The following is a 24341-nucleotide window of genomic DNA, read 5'->3' on the forward strand; positions in this document are numbered from 1 at the left end:
TAGTAATTTTAATATCACAGGATTGTAGGATACTGCATCAATAACTGTGAACAGTGAAAAAATATAATAGGGATATTATCAATAGTTTTGATTTCGATTGGAATGCTTTATTTTGGATATATCCCGGAAGAAAGAAAATAGGAATAATAAACAAACAAAAAGAAATGTAATAATCAGATTAAACCAATGAGATATTTAGACAATATATAATATATCACAGTTTCACAACAACAATAGTAAAGACAAACAAATACGTGGTGTTGCTTTGTTGGTTGCGAACATTTTCACATTTCCAATTAAAATGTACGGATATTTCCTTCCCTGATGAACATGAATAATATATGTTTAGAAAATACCCCCTTTTTGTCATTTATTTTGAAAAAAAACACTCACATATAATCCTAGCAAGTAGCGCCTGGAGACTCCTTTTTATTTTTCGAACTGTACTTTGCAAGACATCCCACGCAATAAACAAACAAAAAATAAGGCCAGGTGCAAGAGATTTTATTTTGTTCGAATAAATCAAATCAGCGGAAAGGAAGAGTGCTGTACTGTAGTAAAAGTTCCATCATTCAGAATACGAAACGTATACCTAACAAAAATATTTCAACGTAAAGCAATCAACGCCTTAAATAAATAACTGCTAAACTCAATATTCCACAAAAAAACTATGCAAATATCTTATTTATGATTATTTATTTAAAAATATCTCAAAATATTTACGTACATTTCAAATTCAAGTTCAGTAAATGGTATGTACTCTTTTATTTTGAATGTACTTGATCAGAACTCGTGATATCACTTGTTACGGTACCGTGTTTTGACCAGAAAATTTGAGCTATCCACCCGGTGGAGCAGCTGCTAACAAGTTATCATAGCAATCGTTTAAACATTTACATCCCTATTTTTAATCCCATATTTCATAACGCGTGAGGGGGGAAACGAAATGCACTGGCCGTAACATTAAGCAAACATGACTAGGAACGACGGCTAATCGTTAGCATTGGCCAAGACAAACCCTTCAATGCAGACTACGCCGATGTATCAAGTCAGCGTTTTCCTCCGATGAGCAGTCCTCATCACTGGTGAGTACCGAGACGTCAAACAACGCCCATTTGCACGGATTTGAAGCATCTTTCATCTAAAAAAAATAGACAACTAGCCGCGCTAATGTTTACGATGGTGTCACCTCTGCAGAAGAGGAGCAGACTGTACTATTATGTAATAATCCAGAGAAAGTAAAACCCTGCGTCAATCTCTGCAAGGGGACATTTGATTGACATTAAGTCGTGTGTGCAAAGATATTTTTTTACCTGTTCACCTGCACGATAGTGATAATAGTGATAATAGTGATACGGATGCAGCTTGGTGCTTGCTATGTTCCGCTTTCAATTGGATGGAGCCTGCAAAATGCAATGTAACAATAGTATTGGATAGCAAAAGTTTCCAATACTTGGTTTTCAATATCCTTTTTCCAGGGTAAACTACCGGCTTTTTGTGTTTTACAGGAGTACTTTAAATTCTTCATTAAATCCATAAAGAGGCTATTTTCATTCCAAAGCACAGACGCACATAATTTGCGTTGTTAATGAATGCAAATGTCGCAAATGTTTTGGTTAGAACAAAAACAAGAAATTCCTTTGAAGGCTTTGAGTCTTTGTGTTTTGTGTCATGCTAACATCAGGGTGTTTATATGCTATGCCATCATAATTACAAACTATTTTTTACACACATTTTCCATGACATCCTTCGCTTGTTCTCAAATTGTCATCACATGTCAGTGGACGTTTATTTATACTTTCAGGAAGGTAAAATGAGGAAGTGATGTAAGTCTTCATGTTACTGTAAAAATCGTGCAACCGTGGTCAACTGACAAAATGATCTTCCCAGCACTGAGCTTTATGTTATTTTTTTCAGCCCTGCTCTTAAAGTTGTTTTTTTCGAGGGCGTGGCAAGCAATTTGTAGGCGTGTCCAACGCTATTTACCATTGTCTCAGACTCTGCGACCATTAACTTTAATGATCATCGCCCTCAAGCGGCCATTTGCAAGAATTGCGCTGCCTCAATACACCTGAGAACATATTTTGACTTCCATTCTATTTCCATATAGTATTTGGCCACGCCTCCTCCTGGTTTTTGCGCAATTCCAAGTGACTCCCCTGTTGCTTTTGGGGCATTTGCTGGTTCCTTACTTACTCCTTATTTTGTGCGCTCCATATGATTTGCTGTGCGCGGAGAAGACGAGAGTAGTGCGCAATTGCGCACGTGCGCAGCTTAGAGGGAACATTGCCCGCGACGAGGCCCTGACGATCCACTTCCGGCTCGCGGGCCGCACGTTGGACACCACTGCGATAGCGTATGCAAACGAAAAAGACGCGTACACGCGGGGGAAGAGCGCTCTCTAGTCGTCTCTTGCAAGCAAACGGCGGGCGCCCTGCAGCACCGGGCCACGTTTTAACGGGAGGCGGGATGAAAAATATGGTGATGTCATCTCAACGTCTTTCCCTCTCTCGCTCTCTCCGGCGCCCCGTCTCTTTTTCTCCTCGGAGGGTCCGTCTCGCCAATATTACGGTGTCGCCTGCTTCCCAAACGGCCCGCGGTAGGTTCCTTAACTCTCTCCACCGCGCCGCTCCCACGGAATCCCTCCCCCGTGAACGTCCCGCCAGTCCGCTTCTGAACGCTAACGCCAGTTCTGGGACGACGTCCACATTTGTCACCCTTTGGGTACGTCCAATTTAAAGCCGCGCCGCCGTCCGTCCGTCCGGGCACCCGTGTCGGCCCCCCCCCCCGGCGCTCTCGTCGGGCCGTTACGTAAGAGTTATCGCTCTCTGGGAAACCTTCAAATGGGGGCGCCGTACGTCACGGCGCATCTCCGTTCGCTGGCCGCTGCATTGTTTGGACGCTAAGAGGATTGGAAGGCGTTTTGAGGTCATCCCGGTCTCCTTGACACTTGGTTGGGTTCGGCGGTCCGACGGTCGGTTCGTTCGGCGTTCCCGTCCCGGTGTCGTTGGAGTGTCGCTCTCCCGAGCGTTGTGGGATTGGTGGGATGTCACGAGGTTTTCTTGGAATGCATCATTGATATTACAGTGCAATTGCATTTTATTGATGCTGATTTTCAGCAAGTCTCTGCCAAATGTCACACTAGAGTGATTGGAAACAAGCACACATTCCGAAGTTTGACTCCATTTTGAAGTGAGACTAGGCTAGCACGCTAGTTTCTTCGCTTGGTAATTCATGTATTCTGACCCAGCCCTTTTTTTTTTTCTAAGAATGATCGCAATGGGTTTTAGCTTAAGCTCAGGTGCTACAAATTTAAGCTTAACTGAGCATGGCGGAACATGGAAATTTGAAATATTGAGTTTGGCCAGATCGCCCAGTGATGGGAAGCCATACGCGGCGCTAACTCTTTTGTATGGATTGGCTCTCCCGACAGGTATGGCGTTGTCGGAGCCACGCTGACGGACCGCCGGCTCAGCTCCGACGTGACCATGAAGTCCTCCTCTGAGTCCCAACAGGAGACCGAGACCACTTTGGTGAGTCCAGAAGGCGCTAAGTGGGGGACGAGAACTCCAAATTCCTTCTCGATTTCCCCAAAACGTTGGTTTGATTAGCCTTAATCATTAGCAAAAGTGCTCCAAATGCTAACCAGGCAGTCCGTGAAACCTGCATCACGACGCTAAAGCAGTTGTGTGATCAAATACCGCACTTTGTTCCGTTTCCTATTGGTTCATTGGCCCCCCGCCGTCAAAAAACAACCGCTGCTATTGACAATAATAGGTTTCTAGTTAACTGCCATTGACATCTATCAAGTTAACTTTTTTTGCTTACCGTTCTGTCCTTTCCTTTCACCTCCGCCGTAATCCTCTTGTAGCCCCGCCCCCTCCCCGGCGAGTGGGAGTTGAATTATAATTGCAGATAGCCCGATAACATCACCTCAACGCGGCGGGATTACGGAGACTTTTGTCCGTGCGGCGCGAATCCTAATTAATGTCCGCTTTTAGCGTCGCGCACGAGTTAGCCGCTAACGACCAAAGTCAAATTGGCAATCGAGTGTTTCTTTTGACCGCTAACCTTTTTTTTAGACTTGGATTCGAATGTCCAGGGATGCCACGCTAGCGCCGTATGCTAGCGCTCATCAGGAGGGACGTATGTTTTTGATTGGATAAATACTTAATACCTAAATAATACTTGTATGTAAGTATGCCGCAATTACTTAGCAGGGAATGCATCTTGACTTGTGTATTACTTCTTCGTCGCCGACTATCGGCGGCTAGTGGTTAGCGCCTCGGGCTCGCAGTTCTGGGGTCGTGGGTTCGATCCCAGGTGGGTCCTCAGTGGGTGGAGTTTGCATGTTCTCCCCGGGCTTGCGTGAGTTTTTGTCCAGGTACACTGGTTTCCTCCCACATCCCTCAAAAATCCGTGCTAGGCTAATTGGCTAACAGTCTAAATTGCTCCGATGTATATGATTGGTTGTCCTTTGAAATGCACGTGGCGTGCTGCGCTTGGCTTTGGTTTATTGGTGCAGAAGGGCTTCAGTCAACATCATCACGAGGGGGGAGGACACGTCAACGCTTCCTTAACTGTCAGACAAGGTCCCCATTGTAGCTTCCTCTTCTAAAAACAGCCACTTCCTGGTTTGCCGATGATTTGCGTGATGTCAGAGGCCGCTTTGTGATGTCATAAAGGAACCAATTCATGACAAGTACAGCAACGGTAGCGACACGTCAACACGCATTTAGGGGGAACGGACACGGGTGAGTGACTGGACTGAGTCTCCCTTCCCTAACCACACAATCCCTCCCCCCTCGCCTCCCGCGTTCTCTTCATTCGAAGATCGGTCGCCGCTAGCAGGAGCGGTCAGCTCAGCTCAGCTCGCCTCCCTCCGCACGGTACGCATCTCCTCGCCTTGATCTGCTTCCGCTTTCGGCGGGCAACAGGAAATAGCGACACGCTCTCCGGGGACGAACGATTGTGCGTGTTTTTGCAAAAAGAAGCGGGGCGGGAGCTTTTAGGGTATTTTGTCACTCCTCGGATTATCGTTGATTGACAAAGTGTGGACCTTTTTCCCCCGTGCGTGGGCCGCATTCCAATTCTATTCAAATAACTTTGCGTCCATCCAAGCCATTTCAATTGGAAACGTCGGCACGGAGCGCCGACGTTTCACCGCCCCTTGACGGCGCCGGGCGTCCATTCCAAACCGACTGGCGGGTCTGGCGAGCGATGGATTGAACGCAGTCCAAATCGATTGGATGTCTAGCGCCGTCAATGGCAGCCAATGAGTTCCAGGTAACGTGTTTTTTTTTTTAAAGTGGGCTTTGATCGTTAGTAAAAGACGATTAAAGTGACCCACTGGCGGCGATTGATTGACGTCGCCGTCGATGGCTGGCCTATTAGCTAATTAAAAGAAACCATTTCACCGCTCTCATGGCACCACTAACTAACCCGGCCCGCTTCATTTAATCTCCCGCCGTGGTCCTTCTGAAGATTGACATGTCCAAACGCTATTGTCTCATGGAGTCTGCGTGGGGGGCGGAGTCAGATTTCGATGTCCTCCGCGTTGAAATGTACCGTATTTTCACCACTATATGGCACATCGTATTTTTAGCCGCAGTGTCAGTAACGAGTGCTATTTCTGTATTTTAAACACACAAAGGACGCACCGTTTTTTTTTAGACGCATATATATTATATATGAATATCGAACCCATTCGCAAATAGTAGCTAGGTGGTAGCTAGCGTAACTTTTCCAACGCTGCTTTCCATGCTTCGTCATGCTGTGTTGATGTCGATGTATACAGGCCACAATCCATTGGGTGTATTGACAAAAGAACTACTACATATCCCAGCAGTCACTGCGCAGTACTTTGTCTACAGGAAAATAGTAGAGTACCCTATCAACTGATTCATTTTATTTTATCGTGATAACAATTTTAGTATTGGTCCATATATAAAGCGCACTGGATTATAAGGCGCCCTGTCTATTTTGGAGAAAATTTAAGACTTTTATGTGCGCCTTATAGTCGTGAAAATACGGTAGTGTGAAATGGAGTGGCGTTAATGGCGGCAAGTCAGTTACATTTTTTGGGACAAAAATGAATGAGTCCGACCCACGTGGGATGGAGTTGGCATTGATGTGGCTTGCGAACCAAAGTTTGACACCCCTGTTTTTTGCTAGTATATCTGGGAGGCTTGTGTTTGCCAGACTGAGTCTCACACACACACACACACACACATAACACACACACACACACACACACTTGAGCCAACAGATGCGTTATTTCCTAATGGAAAAAGCCAGTGTGACACTACCTGCTGTTGTTTTCCCACTCAGCGGGGATGTGAATGAACAGGACATAGACATTGGACACACACTTTGAAATGGGGACTCCTTTTGGGGAACCATTTTGACACAGAGAGCCACAAACTATTCTTATTTGCACATTTCTTGAGAGCCATTTTTGAAGGGAAAAAAGGGTTGTACTGTATTTTACGGACCATGAGTCGCCCTTTTTGGTTGTTCTGCATTTTACTATTGTTACTCTTAACGTATGTTTTTTGTCTTGGTTTCTGATAAAGTCAAGAATGGTTCTTCAAAAAATGCAACTAATATGTGTATACATTTTTATCCTCTTCATTTTGTATTCTTTGGCTGGTGCGATTTATAGTCCGAAAAATACGGTACTTTCCAGTGCCTAATAATTCAAGCCAAACAGGATTTGAAGAGCATTTCTAGTCGTCATCTTGTCATTTCATGGTCCATCGCTATGTCTAATTTTCTGTCCTTTATTTCTATTTGAGTTACCGTATAAAAGACATCAATTTTCTCACTGCGCCAACCCACTACTACTACTATAGCGCCAACTAGTGGACATATAATACAACCCACTACTATTACTACTACTACCACTACTACTACTAGTACTAGTACTACTACTACTACTCGTACTACTACTAGTACTACTACAACAACTACTACTACTACTACCACTACTACTACCACTACTACTACTACCACTACTACTACTACCACTACTACTACTACTACCACTAGTACTACTACTACCACTAGTACTACTACTACTACTACTACTACTACTAGTACTATTACTACTACCACTACTACTACTACTACTACTACTACTACTACTACTACTACTACTACTACTACTACTACTACTACCACTACTACTACTACCACTAGCACTACTACAACTACTACCACTACAACTACTACTAGTACTACTATTACTACTACTACCACTACTACTACCACTACTACTACTACTACTACTACTACTACTACTACTACTACTACTACTACTACTACTACTACTACTACTACCACTACCACTACCACTACCACTACCACTACTACACCACTACTAATACTACTACTACTACACCACTACTAATACTAGTACTACTACTACTACTACCACTTCTAACTACACCACTACTATTATTACTAATGCTTACCACCATCACCACTACTTCTGCATTTTATAACTCGGTGCGCCTTACATATGACTGAAATTTTAAGATTAGCAATTGGTTGAATGTGCATATTTGATGTGCGCGCCTTCCAGTGCCAAAATACGGTCAATTAATCTCAGTTTTTGTGTGTGTGTTTTTTCTGTTTTTTTTCCCCTCCTCATATGGTTTGGTCCTGTGTGTCTTTTTGGTGGCTTCCCTTCCCCACTGCCGTGGATGGCCGGCGGGCACAAAACACCACCACCATCGTCATCGGGCCGACGACGTGGGGCGGATCACTTCCTGCTTGTCTTCTGTTCTCTATCCTCCACTCTTCATCTCCTTGTCGTGGTCCCATGTTTTTTCTTCCTCCCTCCCGTCTCCCGGATACATTTCTCTCGCACCTGGCAGCACCCCGCAGAGTTGAAAGAACTCCATGGTAAGCCACTGAGCTTTTTTTTTTTTAAAGACATTTATAAGAAGGTTTAAGGACCATCACGGACAGGACACTTGATAAATAAATGTATTGAAACCCCTAACCGACGCCACCCGTGTTTGTCCGCAGCGACGTCCTTAGTCTCCTCCGGTGATGATGCCGTCGCTCTGACGCCAGCCAGGATGAGCCAGCGCCAGGTAAAGGAACGGGACAAGGACAAGGACAAAGACAAAGACAAAGACAAAGACAAAGAAAAGGAGACGGGCCTCCAAACGCCAAGCCGCGAGCACATGGCCTCACCTTCTTCGCTCAGCCCGGGCGTCAGCTACAGCCACGGTCAGTTTTGCGTATTCGCGCCGTCGCCGTTGCTGTTGCCGTCCTTCCCCAAATTGTCATTTTATACATGGTCCGTCCAAGTTGCCAGAAACTTCGGGGCAAAAAAAAATGCATTGATTGTGCCTTATTGTTGCGGTGGTGCGCCCTCTGGCGGAGGGCAGTTGTTAGTGTTTGTTTTGATTTGACATATGGCAGTTGACAATTGGTTTGGCCGTTTACAAATGTCAGGGAATGAACCTTTGTGCTTTAGGGGGATTAGTCTGAATTATATTCCTATAAAACAAGTCTTCCATAAAGACCTTCAATGGCTAAGAAGGCTGTACTTGGTTGGAATGTTTAAAAAAAAATCCTTTATTAGATGTATCTATAAATCATACAGTTGTCATCTATTGTGATGGTGTCTGGGTTTACATAATGCGTGTATATGTTTTTTTTCCAAATGAAACAAATAGGTTTCTTTTGTTACAATTAAAATAAAATGAAATAAAAAACAACAACAAAAAAACGAAAAAATGAATTTCCCTGACTTTAATCTAATCTAATCTCCATTTGCAGTCTGGAATACGATTCATATATACATGCTGATAAATATGATAAGTTAAGAATAGATATCTTGCGATCTACGGTGCATTTCCTAACTCAATAATAGTCGGGAATCGCCACGGCGACGGCCAGAGCGTCTGGGGTCAACGCGGATTTAAATTCAGCTGCCGAGGATTACCGCCTTGTTAGTTCTCCTCGCCTCCCGCGCTCCAATCTCCTCCCGCCGTGGCTTCCCTCACCTGCGACTCGGGCCAATCGGCACTCTCCGGGGCGGCGGAAATCGATTGGACGCTAGCACGGAGCGGATTTCGCCCGCTGCGCTTTGGCTGGGCTGGGCTGGCCGCGGGCTGCTGCGGGCTGGCTGGTCCGGATCGGCCGACGTCGCCGCGCCCATCGAAAGTAAGCCGGGTTGCTTTTTATCCTCGCCTTTCGGGGGGTCTCGTCTGCGAATGAATGGTCGCCGCTCTTGCGTGTATTCCTTGCGAGATCGTAAACTGGAGCTGGGCGGGGTTGGAAGAAAAAAAAGCTTCTTTGTTCCAAGGCTAATCCCGGGTTTACGGGCCCGACTTTCAGCCTTTTGGCCTTTGTGGCGTTTACCCGCACGTGACCGCTGTTTTTTTCCTCGTCCGTACGGGTAAGCCAAGCGCCCAGAGGGCATTGCTTTTTTTTTTTACGTACGCCATTCGCCAAAAAGGGCACTTTCGAGCGCCTTCCTTTTCCTAGAAAGAATGGCTTGGCCGACCTGACTCGTTCACTTTAAATGAGATTAAAATACGGTCATCGCTAGGCTAGGCTAAGGCGAAATGTTCAGTGGCTGGAAAGAACGCGGGAATTTCTTTTTGAATTGATGGCACGGAAAAGTGACGTGAACTGCAGATGGATTGTGTTCTTCTTCTTGGAAATGCTTTTGTAAACGCTGTCATAAAATATACGGGCATTTTTGACAGGCTTTCATTGCCGTTCATTAGTATTAGTCATCATTCAACTTTTTGTGCTTTAAAAAGTATTAGTGAATTCATCTTAGGCTGTTTTTATCTTTAAAACGGCTATTATGTGCTTGCTTTATAAATACTGCCATTTTGAGTTAAACCGTACATTGACACCATGAAGGGTGGCTGCTTAATGTATCTTATTTTTCCTCACGGCCCGCAATGTTCCCTCTAAGCTGCAGCGTGCGCAATTGCGCACTACTCTCGTCTTCTCTGCGCACAGCAAATCATGTGGAGCGCACAAAATAAAATCCCAATTTTTTTTTTTTTTTTTTTTTTTTAGCTCATTCATAGATATTAATCATTACATTTCATTATTACTAAATCATTTATGTGTAGTAGACATGCACCTGCTTATGGCAGGTGTGCTACTGGTGTGTGCCCATAGCGAGCAATGATGATGTTGCTCACACCGGTACTCAGGGAGGTTGTCTTTCTGCCCAGAAAAACAAAAAATAAGAGGTAACATTGCTCACGGGGTTTCATAAATTAAATTTTTCTGGCGTTCGCTAAGTTTTTTAATTTTTTTTGGAACACCTAAATTATTATTATTATTTTTGGCTCCTCGTACGGGCAAGAATTCAAACGGGTCCTCCACATCAGATGGTTCTCCGTCCACAGAACTTGGATGCGGCTCTCCTCCCCATCCGGAGGAGAGTGAGTAGGAGGAGGAGAGGAGGAGAGGAGGAGGAGGAGGAGGAGGAGGAGGAGGAGGGGTCGCGAGCTACTTCCGGAGTGCCGCGCGCCTCCTCGTCGCTCGCCGGCAAGTGAGGGAGAGGCAAAAGGAGAGGGAGCAGTCGCTGGCTCGCTGGTCCGTCCAGGAATTAGCCCACTCCGCTCTCTCCTCTCTTGTTTTGTTTGGCCGGCTGGGTTGGTGGACCCACCCCGCCCGGGACCACCTCTCTCCCTCCCTTCCTCCTTTTTTTTTTTTTTTTTTTACCTTTACGCCCAAGCCGTCCGTCGGCCCTCATGATGAAGGAGGAGGGCCCGCTGGGGCGTCGCCGTTTCTCCACGTGCGGCGCCACGGCCTCGCCGCGACCCCCGCGCCGGGACGGACGCAAACTCATCCGCAACGCCTCCTTCGGGGGTTACAATGAGCTGTCGCCCGTTTCCCTGCCAGGTGGGTGGCGGAACGGAAAGTAGGCGTAGTTAGCGTAGCGCGTGCCGTGCTTCCCGTTAGTTGAGCCTGGTGATGTTGACCAATTTGTTGATGGATGCTAGCTAGTGAGTCATTAGAAAAATGTGCCATTGCTCTGTAGTAGTAGTTCCACTTGTTTTCCACTCTTTGGTGTCAAAATGTTTTCATTTTGCATTATGATTTTGTTGTTGTTGCTGCTTTGAGGCTGCCGCCGCATATTTTTGGTCGATTGTGAGCTCAATTCAAATGTTGCGTTGGTTACATTGGAGTTTCAGATTTATTTATTTAATAAGGGACAACACATTAATGAACATATTCCTATTCATATTAATGAACATGTATATGTAAATATGTAAGATTGTAGCCGCTGCATATTTTTGGTCAATTGTGAGCTCAATTCAAATGTTGCGTTGGTTACGTTTGAGTTTCAGGTTGATTTATTTAATAAGGGACAACACATATTAATGAACGTATTCCCATTCATATTAATGAACATGTATATGTAAATATGTAAGATTGTAGCCGCTAATTTCCATCTTTAATAGGTTGAAGATAAACGATGACACATACTAGGCACACACACACACACACACACACACACACACACACACATATGTCGTTTAACAGCCGGTGATTGGATTGGTGTTTTCCTTAATTAAACGACGCCATTTTTTTCTAATATCGCGAGTGTGAGCGTTTAAGTTCACCATAAACGGTGACCAATTGTTAGTTTAGCAACAAGTATCTGCAATAATCCAATGATAAAACTTGAAAAAAAAATGGCTGGCACTCTGGTGCCTATTAAAAAGAAAATGCTGAGTCATGCCGTCGTCTAAAAGTGTCGGAATTGCCCTTGACTTGTTTACCGCCGAATGTCGCTCGGCACGGGGATGTGCGTCAAGGGGGCGCAGATGCTCTGCTTGCGTAGGAATATAGCCATATTTGACTCACCAAAAGCCATTTGCCCAATTGTACACAATATCCATCCTCCTTTCTTTCTTCCTTCTTTTCTATCGCCATTGAAGCTAATGCTGAAAGTCAAGCCTGTCCTGTCTTATTTCTGGCACAGTCTGTCTTAAAAATGGCTTTAAATCAACACAACAATATATTTGCTTGTGCAGCTCGCGGGCTCCAGATACACTTTGGTAGCTCTGGCTAATCACTAGCCAATCATAGTTGGTGAAAGCGATGACGTATCCCTACGCCTGCGACAAGGCATTGTGGTGTTGCCAACTCGAAATCTGAACTGATTGTGAAGGCCTTGAGGCAGATTTCTGACCCTGGCAACAAATAATGGCTGAAATGTGATTGGTTAAATGCTTCAATATGAAAATACACATCTGGAAGCAGTGCAACCAGGGGGAAAAGCAATGAAAGGAAGCTAACAGACCATTTGGAATTATTGATGGACAAAATATAATATATGATTCAGATATTTCTTAGGCCAGCAGAGAAGGCCTTGAAGGCCCTGACGGCTCGCCACTGATGGGTCGGAATAAAAAGCTGCACCCACCGCGGGCGGCCCCTTCTGGAATGATTTTCCCAGCCCTGCCGTAGAATGAAACATGATTGCAAAGCAAAATAAACAAATCCATTGCTTCATGATTCTGCTCAAATGGAGATATCTACTATGGCGTGGTGCTTAACGCTCTATTTTGGTCCCTGACTTGAGCCGTTGTGGTTTTTTTTGTGTCATAGGTTTCGAGCGAGGGAAGGAGGACCTTTTATCGCTACCTTTGAAAGAGGATTCGCTCTCCATATCCAAGAGCAAGGTGAGCGACCGTCAAAGTCAAAAGTGCTCACCGGCATTCCGTCCCCGTTTCCTTGACCAAAGAGATTGTTTTTAGTCCGGTTGTGGATTCGGGGGCCTCGTTTAACCCGACTTAATGATCCCTCCTCATCCGCGTCTCGCGTGGCCAGCTGGCGCAGAATGCTAAGTTTGGGCTTCTGTGAAAAGCCACTCCCTGACGAGGGATTGGGAAGCCGTCATCAACGTCCATTCTCTTGTTTCTAGTCGGAAACCAAGCTGTACAATGGCTCCGACAAGGACGTGTCGGCATCTGGAGGCAAGCTCACCAAGAAGGAGTCCCTCAAGGTAAGACACACAAAATGCTCTCCCAAATCCACGTTCACATTGTTTTAACGTCTTACGTCAAGGGTGTCAAACTCGGGTTGGTTCGCGGGCCGCATTAACGTCAACTTGATTTCACGTGGCCCGGACCATTTTAGATATATTTAGATTTTTTTTTTTATATAAATGGATTAAAAGCCCTGGAATATTCAGTTTTTATAGATCTAAAACAATGTTTATTTTGGCTTTTTTAAATTATATTTTTAGATTTTACAAAAAGATTTTTGAACTAAAAACACAGAAAAAATGGATTAAAAAATGACATTGATTGATTTAAAAGGGGGAAAATCAGGAAATTGAATATACATCTATACTCTTCATTTGAATTTGATCCTAAAACAGAAAGTCGGCACTCATGATTGACTTTCTCTGGCCGCACAAAATGACGCAGCGGGCCAGATTTGGCCCCCGGGCCGCCACTTTGTCTTACGTCAAGCCGTGGGGGAAGGACTTTTTTTTTAATGCCCCGCCCTTTGCTAACAACCACGGCACATACCCTCCGTCTTCAGGTGCAGAAGAAAAACTACCGGGAAGAGAAAAAGAGGGCGACGAAAGAGCTGCTCAGCACCATCACCGATCCTTCCGTCATCGTCATGGCCGACTGGCTGAAGGTGAGACGCCGAAAAGCCATTGAAAAGACCAAGAGTTGACTTTTTCTTTTTGGCTGACCACGCCGGCAGATCCGCGGAACCCTGAAGAGCTGGACCAAACTGTGGTGCGTGCTGAAACCGGGCGTCCTGCTCATTTACAAGACCCACAAGAACGGCCAATGGGTGGGCACGGTGCTGCTCAACGCCTGCGAGCTGATCGAAAGACCCTCCAAGAAGGACGGCTTCTGTTTCAAGCTCTTTCACCCCCTCGAGCAGTCCATCTGGGCCGTCAAGGTCAGACTGAGATGTTTGACACACTTGATTTACAACTATCTTATCCTGGGGGGTGCTGGAGCCCATCCCAGCGAACCCTGAATCGGAGGCCGGCCAATTGCAGGGCGGCACAAGGACAACCAATCACAGCTAGGTTTGGGCAAATTTCAGTGTTCATGCAGCTAGCCTAGCATGCATGTTTTTGGAATATATGGGAGTACCGTTCAGTAATATATATTTAATACCGGAGTATCCGGGGAAAAAACCCACAAAGGCAAACTCCAAGATACAAACTCCACACAGTGAGGACCCACCCCAGGCAAACCCTTAAACCCTTGAACCCAGAACGACGAGGCCGAGGCGCTAACCGCCCTTTTTTGAACATTTGGGCTCAAATCCAGAATGTTCCTGAATTCGTGACCGGACGTTTGGTCGCCGGACGTTTGGTCGCCGGGCGTTTGGTCGCCCGGATGTTTGGTCGCCAGACGTTTGGTCGCCTGGCGTTTGGTCGCCCGGACGTTTGGTCGCCGGACGTTTGGTCGCCGGACGTTTGGTCGCCCGGGTGAATATAATTTTGAGATCTGGTTTCAACAGTAAACTCTCTGTCATGTTGTCAAACGTCCGGCGACCAAACGTCCGGCGACCAAACGTCCGCCGACCAAACGTCCGCCGACCAAACGTCCGGCCACCAAACGTCCGAGTACCCCTGAATTATTCAAGTGTAATCTCAAATATTTCCCCGTGTTGACGGATTGCGGCTGGAAACAAATGCCGGCCGCCTTTCCGAATGGTGCGTGTGAATAATTAACGGCAAGCGCTCTTACAGGGTCCCAAAGGGGAAGCGGTGGGCTCCATCACTCAGCCGTTACCCAGCAGCCACCTGATCTTCCGCGCCGCTTCCGAATCCGACGGTGAGAGTGCCGACCAGAAACGCGCCACGACGGTCCCGTGCTAGCTAAATTAGCGTGTTAGCAAAGCGTGCATTCTTCAAGGAAACAAGGCACAAAATGTCCTCCATTTTCCGCAGGCCGTTGCTGGATGGACGCCTTGGAACTGGCCTTGAAGTGCTCCAGCCTTCTAAAAAGAACCATGATCCGCGAGGGCAAGGAAGACGTCACCACGGTGGCGTCCACCGGAGAACATTCCCTCAACTTCTACAGCCTCCTGCGAGCCCACAACATCCACGGCTTCCAGTAAGTCAAGTGGAAAAATGTTGGGAGGAAAAGAAAAAAAACGGGGCCAAAAACCCAGTCGACGTCCGCCGTTTCCTTCCCAGGTTTAACGACAGCGACCACTTGAAGGACCCCGACCTCTACTCGGACAAGTCGGACCGCGAAGGCGAGCCCGACCACGAGGAGTCGGACGTGGAAGGCCTGGAGAAAAGCGAGGAGAGCGACAGCGACACGTCGGAGCGCCAGGACGACTCCTACGTGGACCTGGACCCCAACGAGCACGTTCGCGAAACCTCCTACTTGGAGCAATCCCACGAGGAACTGGGAGAGGTATCCAAACCGACTCGTCTGATGTTTAAAACCTTGAAGAAATATAGAAGTGTCGTGTATAAAAGGTACCGTATTTTTAGCCGCAGTGTCAGTAACGAGTGCTATTTCTGTATTTTAAACACACAAAGGACGCACCGTTTTTAGACGCATATATATTATATATGAATATCGAACCGCAATAGCGCTGGCTACTGGAAGCAGCCCCAGACTCTATTTCCGGTTTCCGGTGCGCAGTGACTGCTGGGATATATAGTTCTTGCACGCTACACCCACACGCTAAAAACACGTTTTTAAAAAGCCAACGGAAGCAAAACTGACATCGGTTGTACTTTATTTAGCCATTTTACAACTTACTCACGTCATCATCACCCACAAATCCATCAAAGTCCTCATTTTCTGTGTCCGAATTGAACAATTGTCCAAATGAGTCATCGAAAACGCTGAGTTTTAAACGTTCGTCCAGGCGGCCACAATCTATTCACAAATAGTAGCTAGTAGTAGCTAGCATAACTATTCCAGGGCTGCCTTCCATGCTTTGACAAAAGAACTACATATCCCAGCAGTCACTGCACAGTACTTTTTCTACGGGAAAATAGTAGAGTCGGGGGCTGCTTGCCGTAGTTGTGAGAGATGGTGTACCCTATCAACTGATTTATTTTATCGTGATAACAATTTGAGTATTGGTCCATATATAAAGCGCACTGGATTATAAGGCGCCCTCCCTGTCTATTCTGGAGAAAATTGAAGCCTTTTATGTGCGCCTTATAGTTGTGAAAATACAGTAGGTTCTCTGTCCCTTTTTTATTTTTATTTTAGGCAGGCGAAGCTGCCCAGACTGAAACCGTGTCGGAGGAGAACAAGTCCCTCATCTGGACCCTCCTAAAGCAAGTGCGGCCGGGCATGGACCTCTCCAAAGTAGTCCTGCCCACCTTCATCCTGGAGCCCAGGTCCTTCCTGGATAAGCTCTCGGACTACTACTACCACGCCGACTTCCTGTCCGAGGCGGCGGTGGAGGAGAACGCCTACAACCGGATGAAGAAAGTGGTCAAGTGGTACATTTCGGGTTTTTATAAAAAGCCAAAGGTACGCACGCACGCGACGGCGTTTCCGTCAAAGATGCCGTCTTTGTTTTGCGCTAACTCGGCTAACGCTTTGTGATCCGGCAGGGCTTGAAAAAGCCGTACAACCCCATTATCGGCGAAACGTACCGCTGCATGTGGCTCCACCAAAGAACCACCAGCAAGACGTTTTACATCGGAGAACAGGTAACAAAGGTGGAGCTTGTGTTCCATTTGGACGGGAAAAAAAAATCAAGATATTGTTGAAACAACACTAAAACTAATTGAAAGCATTTAGAAGCAAGCTCTGAAAGTATTGGACAGAAAGCCCAAAAAGGCATCAACACTGTCAGATATAAAAACAATTGGGACTGTTAAATATGCAGATGTCACCTTAGTTGACAAAATGTTACATCACATAGCTCGTCCTCCACTACAAGATTTTGCACCAAAAAAACAAGATCTAGAGGTGACTGGATGGATCCAAAATGGCGGCATGCGGGTCTTTGCTCTTCAGTTTGGTGCTTTCGTACCTGTCAACCTCTGGCGATAACTGCCCTTATAAATGATTATGATTCCCCTTACAAACCCTGAAAAAATTAAATATATTCATGAATATGTGCTCAAACTTCTCCAACATTCAGGTGTCGCACCATCCTCCCGTGTCAGCGTTTTACGTCAGCAACAGGAAGGACGGCTTCTGTCTCAGCGGAAGCATTCTGGCCAAGTCCAAATTCTACGGTATATGAACGCACAATGTTTTTTTTTCCATGTTTATGCGACTTGCTCATTTTTTTGTTTTGTCTTTTTTGGATTGCTTTATTTTTAGGAAACTCCCTGTCGGCCATTTTAGACGGCGAGGCTCGCCTCACTTTCCTCAACCGAGGCGAAGACTACGTGATGAACATGCCCTACGCTCACTGTAAAGGTGAGTTGGAACGGATCGGACGGCCGTCAAAACGTGGCTTCTCGGTTCGAATCTGGGTTCGATTTGCCGCCACGCCACGCCAGGGATCCTCTACGGCACCATGACTCTGGAGCTGGGCGGTCAGATCACCATCGCGTGCGAGAAAACGGGCTACAGTTCTCAGCTGGAGTTCAAACTCAAGGTAAAAGCGGCCAGAAGCGCGCACGTGTTGCGTTGGTCCTTTTTGTTTCCAAATGGTGTCCACGTATATTCTCGCCAGCCCTTTCTTGGAAGTAGTGACAGCGTCAACCAGATTTCCGGCAAGATAAAGCTGGGGAAGGAAGTCCTGGCCACCCTGGAGGGACATTGGGTAAGATTGGACTCCGCCCAGGCGCTCCGGAAATACAAAGAAAAATGTTAACCAGGGAAATGGACCCTTTTTAGGATAGCGAGATCTTCATCAACGACAAGAAGACCGGAACCGTGGAGACTTTTTGGAACCCCACGCCGGACCTGAGGCAGTCCAGACTGACCCGTTGCACCGTCCCGCCGGAGGAGCAGGGGGAGTTTGAATCGGAAAGGTGGGCTCTCACCGATTACGTACCCGTCAACCTCGGCCAATTATTAATGGAATGCAATTCCCATTAAGCCAAGGGTGTCAGACTCGGGTTGGTTCGCGGGCCGCTTTAACGTCCACTTGATTTCACGTGGGCCGGACCATTTTAGATATAATATTTAGATTTTTTTATTTTTATAAATGGATTAAAAGCCCTGAATATTCAGTTTTTTTATAGATCTAAAACAATGTTTATTGTAGCTTTTTTAATATATCTTTTTTTTAGATTTTACAAAATGATTTTTGAACTAAAAACACAGAAAAAATGGATTAAAAATGACAATTATTGATTTAAAAGGAGAAAATCAGGAAATTTAATATACATCTATACCACAAGTGTCAAAGTGGCGGCCCGGGGGCCAAATCTGGCCCACCGCATCTTTTTGTGTGGCCGGGGAAAGTAAATGATGAGTGCCGACTTTCTGTTTTAGGATCAAATTAAAATGAAGAGTATAGATGTATATTAAATTTCCTGATTTTCCCCCTTTTAAATCAATAATTGTTATTTGTGTGTTTTTAGTTCAAAAATCATTTTGTAAAATCTAAAAATATATAAAAAAATGCTAAAATAAACATTGTTTTAGATCTATATATAAAAAACTGAATATTCAGGTGTGATACTGGTGTGTGTGCCCATAGCGAGCAATGATGATGTTGCTCATACCGGTTACTCAGTGTTCTCAGGGAGGTTGTCTTTCTGCCCAGACAAACAAAAAATTACAGGGAACATTGCCCAAAAACGAGCCGTGTCGTTGAAAAAGCGTAGCCATTGTTTCGAAATATTCGTGAACGGATTTATTTGGGTTCACTGGTGGATTCTGGCCCGCCGTTTGCAGACTTTGGCAGCACGTGACCAGGGCCATCAACAACAAAGACCAGACGGAAGCCACCAACGAAAAGTTCATCCTGGAGGAAAGCCAGAGAAAGTCGGCTCGCGAGAGGAAAGCCAAGTGCGAGGAGTGGAATCCCACCCTCTTCGAGCAGGACCCCGTCACCGGCGAGTGGCACTACAAATACGCAGAGTGAGTGGAAAACCTGGCCTTCTTTCTCACTTCCCAATAGCGCATACTCGATGGGGTTCCTTTCGCAGCACCAGGCCTTGGGACCCTCTCAACGATCTGATCCAGTTTGAAAAAGACGGTTGTATCCAGACCAAAGTCCGACACCGCACCCCCATGGTACGTTCTGGCAGTCTTATTAGTCTGAGTAACCAGGGGTCGCGGCGGGACAATTGCAAGTGCCAGGTAGGTTTTGGTTTTTTTCCAAAAACATCTCACCATCTATGCAGCTTCTCTTTTTTTTTTCTTCATCACTTTTTTTTCCATGACCTTCAACCTTTCTTTTTTTTTTTAAACCTTTTTGTATCACCTCATCTGCTTTCACCAGTGGCGGTCCGTGCATTTTCTCGTAGCGCCTTCAACGGGTCAAATCCACTTCCTAGCAGCAATTAGGCTTTTGTCTAGTCAATGATGATGACAAGCCTATGTCTGATTTTATTTTATTTTTATTTATTTTTATTTAGTGATTAAATACAAACACTGGAGCTTTTTAGATATCAGAACCGGGCCCACAATTGAAATATTATTTAGGAATATAGCCATATTATACTCACCCAAAATCCTTTTTAACTGTACACAATATCCATCCTCCTTTTCTATCGGCATTGAAGCTAATGCTGAAAGTGGAGCCTGTCCTGTCGTATTTCTGGCATAGTCCGTCTTGAAAATGGCTTTAAATCAACACAACAATATATTTGCTTGTGCAGCTCGCTACAGATACAGTTTGTTAGCTCTGGCTAGCTCTATCACTAGCCAATCATAGTTGGTGAAGGCGATGACGTATCCCTATGCCTGCGACAAGGCATTATGGTGTTGCCAACTCAAAATCTGATTGGTTAAAGCAACAGTCTTATCGACGCTTGTTTAATGCAGCAGAGCCCGCAGAACTGATTGTGAAGGCTTTGAGGCAGATTTCTGACCCTGGCAACAAATAATGGCTGAAATGTGATTGGTTAAATATTTCAATATGAAAACACACATCTGGAAGCAGTGCAATCAGGGGGAAAGGAAGCTAACAGACCATTTGGAATTATTTCATAAGTATTGATGGCCAAAATATACTACTATATGATTCAGATATTTCTTAGGCCAGCAGAAAAGGCCTTGAAGGCCCTGACGGCCCGCCACTGGCTTTCACCAACTGGAAGTTACGGTCAACTCGTGCTCTCAACCCGCATGCGGCTTTTTACCTTTGTGTCCATTGCACGCCTTCACGTCTTTCCGTGGCATTTTTCCAACTTTTTCCCCGTCTCGCCGTTGAAACAAAGAGCTCACCCGCGTTTGTGTGTTTCCCGTACGAACGCGTATCCGTAGGTGACGGTGCCAAAGAGGAAACACAAGAGCGACAAAGTGAAAAGCCCACAGAGCGGCTGTTCTTCGCCCGAACTCGACCACCACGATTCGTCCGGGAGCGAACGTGAGTCTCGGAACGGGTCAAAATTCGCCAAGATTTGGACAAAAAAAATAATTAACTCCCGTGGCGTGCTCCCAGGACACAAGAGCAAACACAGTAGTCGTCTGCGCAAGAAGACGGCGGACTTGAGCGAGCTTCAGAGCGCCATCGAATCCATCAAGCAGACGCAGCAGGACATCAACAGGTAAGATTTTCAACTCAAATCCCTTTTTCACGCTACTCGGTCACGCTTTTTCACACGCCAACCAAAACCCAAACGCGCGTTCAGGAGCATCACGGCGTTGCGGAGTCGCACGGCGGGCCGAGCGGAGGGCGCGGCGTCCTTCCTGCAGCAACGCGACTACGTGGTCATCGCGGCGCTCGTCGTCCTGCAGGTGCTCATCAACTATCTTTTCAAGTAGCAGCCATAGCGGAGAGACGGAAACGCGCTCGGCTTCATCTTTTTTTTTTTGCCCGTTTGCCATCCAAAATATGGTCCAAATCCATCCATTTCACACAGACTCCTAAAGACTGAAGATGAAAAAAACAACAACAACGACTCCTAACATACATTTCACACTCCAAAATACGTATTTAACCGAGGAGCCATGACATTTCTGCTAACGAAATGACCTTTCTTTTGTGCTAACGTACTTTTTATGTTTTATTTTGCGTCCAATTGGACTTTTTTCCCCTTTTTGGGGGGGATTCTAAATATTCCGACGTCATTTACAGCAGCACACTTTGTACAATAATGTCTTCTTTCTGCACAAGTGCACTGGAAACGCGCAAACTTTTTCAATGTTTATCCGCTTTTAAATGACAGTAAGCACTGCCCAATCGCTCTTTTTTTTTTTAGTTATTTAAAGTGTTCTTAAAAAGTGAAACGACAGCATTTTAAAATCATTCACTGCCAGCCCGAAAGACGCGCGGCGTTTTCGCCGAGGACGAGTCGCGCCGGTTTGGACGTGGAATTCCGTCGGGCTAAAAATGTTAGGGCTCCGTCCGTTTCAAAAAATGGCCTTGTTATTTTTGAAAAGCCACTTGAAAATGTCAAAACATTCCTGAATCCGTTTTGCATCCAACCCTGATAGTGTTTTTATTTATTGCGCTCACAATTGAAGCTTTACGAATTGACAAACTAGGCGTTGAGTTTTTCGTTTTCCCGTCCAATCGTCATCATCGCTTCCAGTGCTTTTGTGCCACCGTGAAGTTTAGAATAGACACTTGAATTAAGATTTAGAGGAAATTCTCAAAGCCTTTTTGACCAATTAGAAAGAAGAAGTTAAGAGAAAAATATCATTTCAAGCTTCCGTAATTAGCAGCCAATTTTAGTGAGTAGACTTAGTTTGGTGTCCTATTCACTGTCTTTGAAATATATAGACGTTAACAGGGCCGCATTTTGTACACATGCATACCTGTCAACTTGTATGTTTTTGGATCATTTCAATTTGTGTACAACTTTTTAACGTTTTTTTTTTGTAACACCGATCTTGTTTTACCCATTTGGGCTCTAATCCGGATCTGCTAGCGGCTAAAACGTCATCGTCGACTGCTAATATTGTCACACTTTGCGTTCACAGGTCTGCCTTTTCACTATACAGTGGTACCTTGACATACGATCTTAATCCATTCCGGGACTGAGATCGTATGTCCAGCTTTTCGTAACTCCAGCGGACGTTTCCCATTGAAATGAACTAAAAACAAATGAATTGGTTCCAACCCTCTGAAAAAAACACCCAAAACAGGATATTGGATTGGAAAAAAATGTTTGCAACATCTACCCAATCTTGAATTTAGTTCAATTTTAGACTTTTAATTGAGCCCATATGTGGCGCGTTGCATTTGTACGGTTGATTATCGCTTAATAAGGGCAATTACCATGATTAAAAAGGGCAGCGATTGACCAAAGTTGACAGGTATGCATACAAAAAAATGACCTACGTTACGGCTCTTTTATCCCAACGTGTAAAATCCGGAAGCCACCGCGGGAGTAGTTTGCGGCGACCACGTTGCTAGCCTTGTCCACGTTTACATTTCCCGTTGCCTCGGCCGTCGGCGGACCGTTAAGCGGCGACGAAAAGCGACGTCGGCCGGCGTCGGGCGAGGGGGGGGCGGGGTTGACGCCGGCTGGCCCGCGTGTGGACGGACCGTGGGTCTCCTTTATCCTCATTGCCTCGCTCATCTTCCAGATATCCGGATGCTCGAATGTGGAGAAATAAATATCAGTGCCTTTTGTGACGGAGATGGAGACGCTAGAACAAAAAAAAGGGGGAGGGAAGGCGTAGAAAAAGAGGGGAGTTGTTGTCGTCGTCGTCGTCGTCGTCGTCGTGGTGCCATACCGAGCCTTAGTAGCCAACCCGACTCTGGAAAAGAAACGCCATAGTAACCAGCTCACGGGTGTCCGTCCACCACCGTAGGATGTTATTTATTCTTTATACCTGTTTTCCAGCTTGGACTTTTTTGGTTGTATTTTGTTTTTTCACGTCTTCATTGTAGCGCCGTCGACTAAAACCACTCCCGTCCAGCGACACTGTGTACCTTAATGTGTGTGACTGTATAATGGAAGGACTGATGATGATGATGATGATGATGATGATGATGATAATAATAATAATATCCTGGACGTTTATGGTCCCATGTAAAATAACACAGAATAAGAATTAAAAAGAAATTATCATATGCACTGTTGTTTTCTTGGGGATGTTATGTCAATCTGAAATCATATTTTGATCACACGTGTTTTTACACGTTTGGCCGCCAGATGTCGCCAGACACAAATCAAGTCATTCCCCAAAAGCCGATTAAGACAAAAATGTGGGTTAAAACCATTGACAATAGCCAATTGGACATCATTTATAAAAACTCGACTTTGTATTTAGCAATAAAAAAGTGTTCCTTCTAAATACGCCACGATGAAGACGTTTCTGGCTCGCCTTTTGGGATACCGGGAGGAGAGGGAAGACTAAGATTGGCGTTGCCATGGAGACAGTCAAGTGGAAGGAGAAGGGGAAACACCTCATGTAGCCTTATGTAAGCACAACACACGAAAATGTTGTTGTTCTTACTTCGTTCTTCACCTGACACATCAAGATAACGCTCCCCGCTAAATACATCACCTGGGAAAGGGTGCTATAGCTCAGCGAGAGGACGAGTGATTCATCTCGGCTGGTGTGCAAGGTGGGGATTTCATGGGTAAATGAGGTAATGTGCAGTGCAGCGTGCGCTGGCTCAGCATTGGTGTTGAAATCCTCACAGCCAGCCCAACTCTGGCCATGAAAAGATCTGCTGCAGTCTCATTCTTAGCTGGATTAGTCCACTTGTCCTTTTTAAAAAAAAAAAAATATTTGCAGGCACTTATTTGATGCCCAGGCTAGTCTGTCCTAATGGGGGGGGAGGAGGAGGAGGAGGTGATGCTATTTTTAGAGCAAAGTGAATGGCGGGGGGGTTGGACACACACCTTTAAACATAACAATTGTTTGCTGTCGAAAATTAACGACAAATGCGCAAATGCAACGGGACGGTTTAACCATTTGAGAAGCCTAGTTCCAATGCAACCACTCTTTTTAACCAATTTAGCCCTGTTTTGGACACTTTCTGGCTAAACATCACCCCAGAACCTCCCCGGTCCATTCATTTTACACAAAATTGTCTATTATACATCTACCCACATATGAGACACAATTCCCGGGTAAAAATACCAACCAGAACCGACCAGGACCAGTTCCAATACAACCACTCTTTGCAATAAAAGTACCCGTGTTTGGGACCCAGATTCTGGCTAAATGTCACCCCATAACCTCCCTGGAAGACTAATTTTACACAAAATAGTCAATATTAAACGGCAGACAACGGCACGTGAGGCCCGCTAAGCGAGCAGAGGATGCCAGGCGATGACTCAG

The 24341-nt window shown here is 45.5% G+C and overlaps 1 protein-coding gene and 1 long non-coding RNA gene across 18 annotated transcripts in view; one reads left to right on the forward strand and one right to left on the reverse strand.

Moving 5' to 3' along the window:
* Positions 1 to 24341, reverse strand: part of LOC144068705 (uncharacterized) — a 146653-nt gene that overhangs the window by 15914 nt on the left and 106398 nt on the right. The window lies entirely within an intron of this gene.
* osbpl8 (oxysterol binding protein-like 8) lies at positions 821 to 23125 on the forward strand. Of its 8 annotated transcripts, XM_077593799.1 has the most exons (23): positions 821 to 1085; positions 3434 to 3533; positions 7881 to 7908; positions 8035 to 8241; positions 12610 to 12683; positions 12926 to 13006; positions 13552 to 13653; positions 13723 to 13926; positions 14732 to 14816; positions 14933 to 15098; positions 15182 to 15407; positions 16224 to 16490; positions 16574 to 16672; positions 17110 to 17206; positions 17295 to 17393; positions 17477 to 17574; positions 17653 to 17742; positions 17817 to 17953; positions 18825 to 19010; positions 19079 to 19232; positions 20361 to 20463; positions 20539 to 20644; positions 20729 to 23125. In XM_077593799.1, the coding sequence occupies exons 1-23, from the start codon at positions 1066 to 1068 to the stop codon at positions 20859 to 20861; spliced, it is 2862 nt and encodes a 953-aa protein (XP_077449925.1). In that variant the 5' UTR covers positions 821 to 1065; the 3' UTR covers positions 20862 to 23125. The 8 variants fall into 8 exon arrangements, with proteins under 8 accessions (XP_077449925.1, XP_077449922.1, XP_077449923.1 ...); XM_077593796.1 differs by having other exon boundaries at positions 17477 to 17742; XM_077593797.1 differs by lacking the exon at positions 821 to 1085 and adding an exon at positions 2448 to 2599 and having other exon boundaries at positions 17477 to 17742.

The sequence above is a fragment of the Stigmatopora argus genome, chromosome 23 (genome assembly GCF_051989625.1).
Source record: "Stigmatopora argus isolate UIUO_Sarg chromosome 23, RoL_Sarg_1.0, whole genome shotgun sequence".
NCBI lineage: Eukaryota > Metazoa > Chordata > Actinopteri > Syngnathiformes > Syngnathidae > Stigmatopora > Stigmatopora argus.

What these genes read in the sequence shown, in the direction of transcription:
- osbpl8 (XM_077593794.1), top strand. Translation starts at nt 7,569, where the DNA reads ATGTGCGCGCCTTCCAGTGCCAAAATACGGTCAATTAATCTCAGTTTT. An exon ending in GGGCGTCAGCTACAGCCACG is followed by an intron (nt 8,242 to 12,609) that starts GTCAGTTTTGCG and finishes TTTGTGTCATAG; the next exon opens with GTTTCGAGCGAGGGAAGGAG. An exon ending in CCAAGAAGGAGTCCCTCAAG is followed by an intron (nt 13,007 to 13,551) that starts GTAAGACACACA and finishes CTCCGTCTTCAG; the next exon opens with GTGCAGAAGAAAAACTACCG.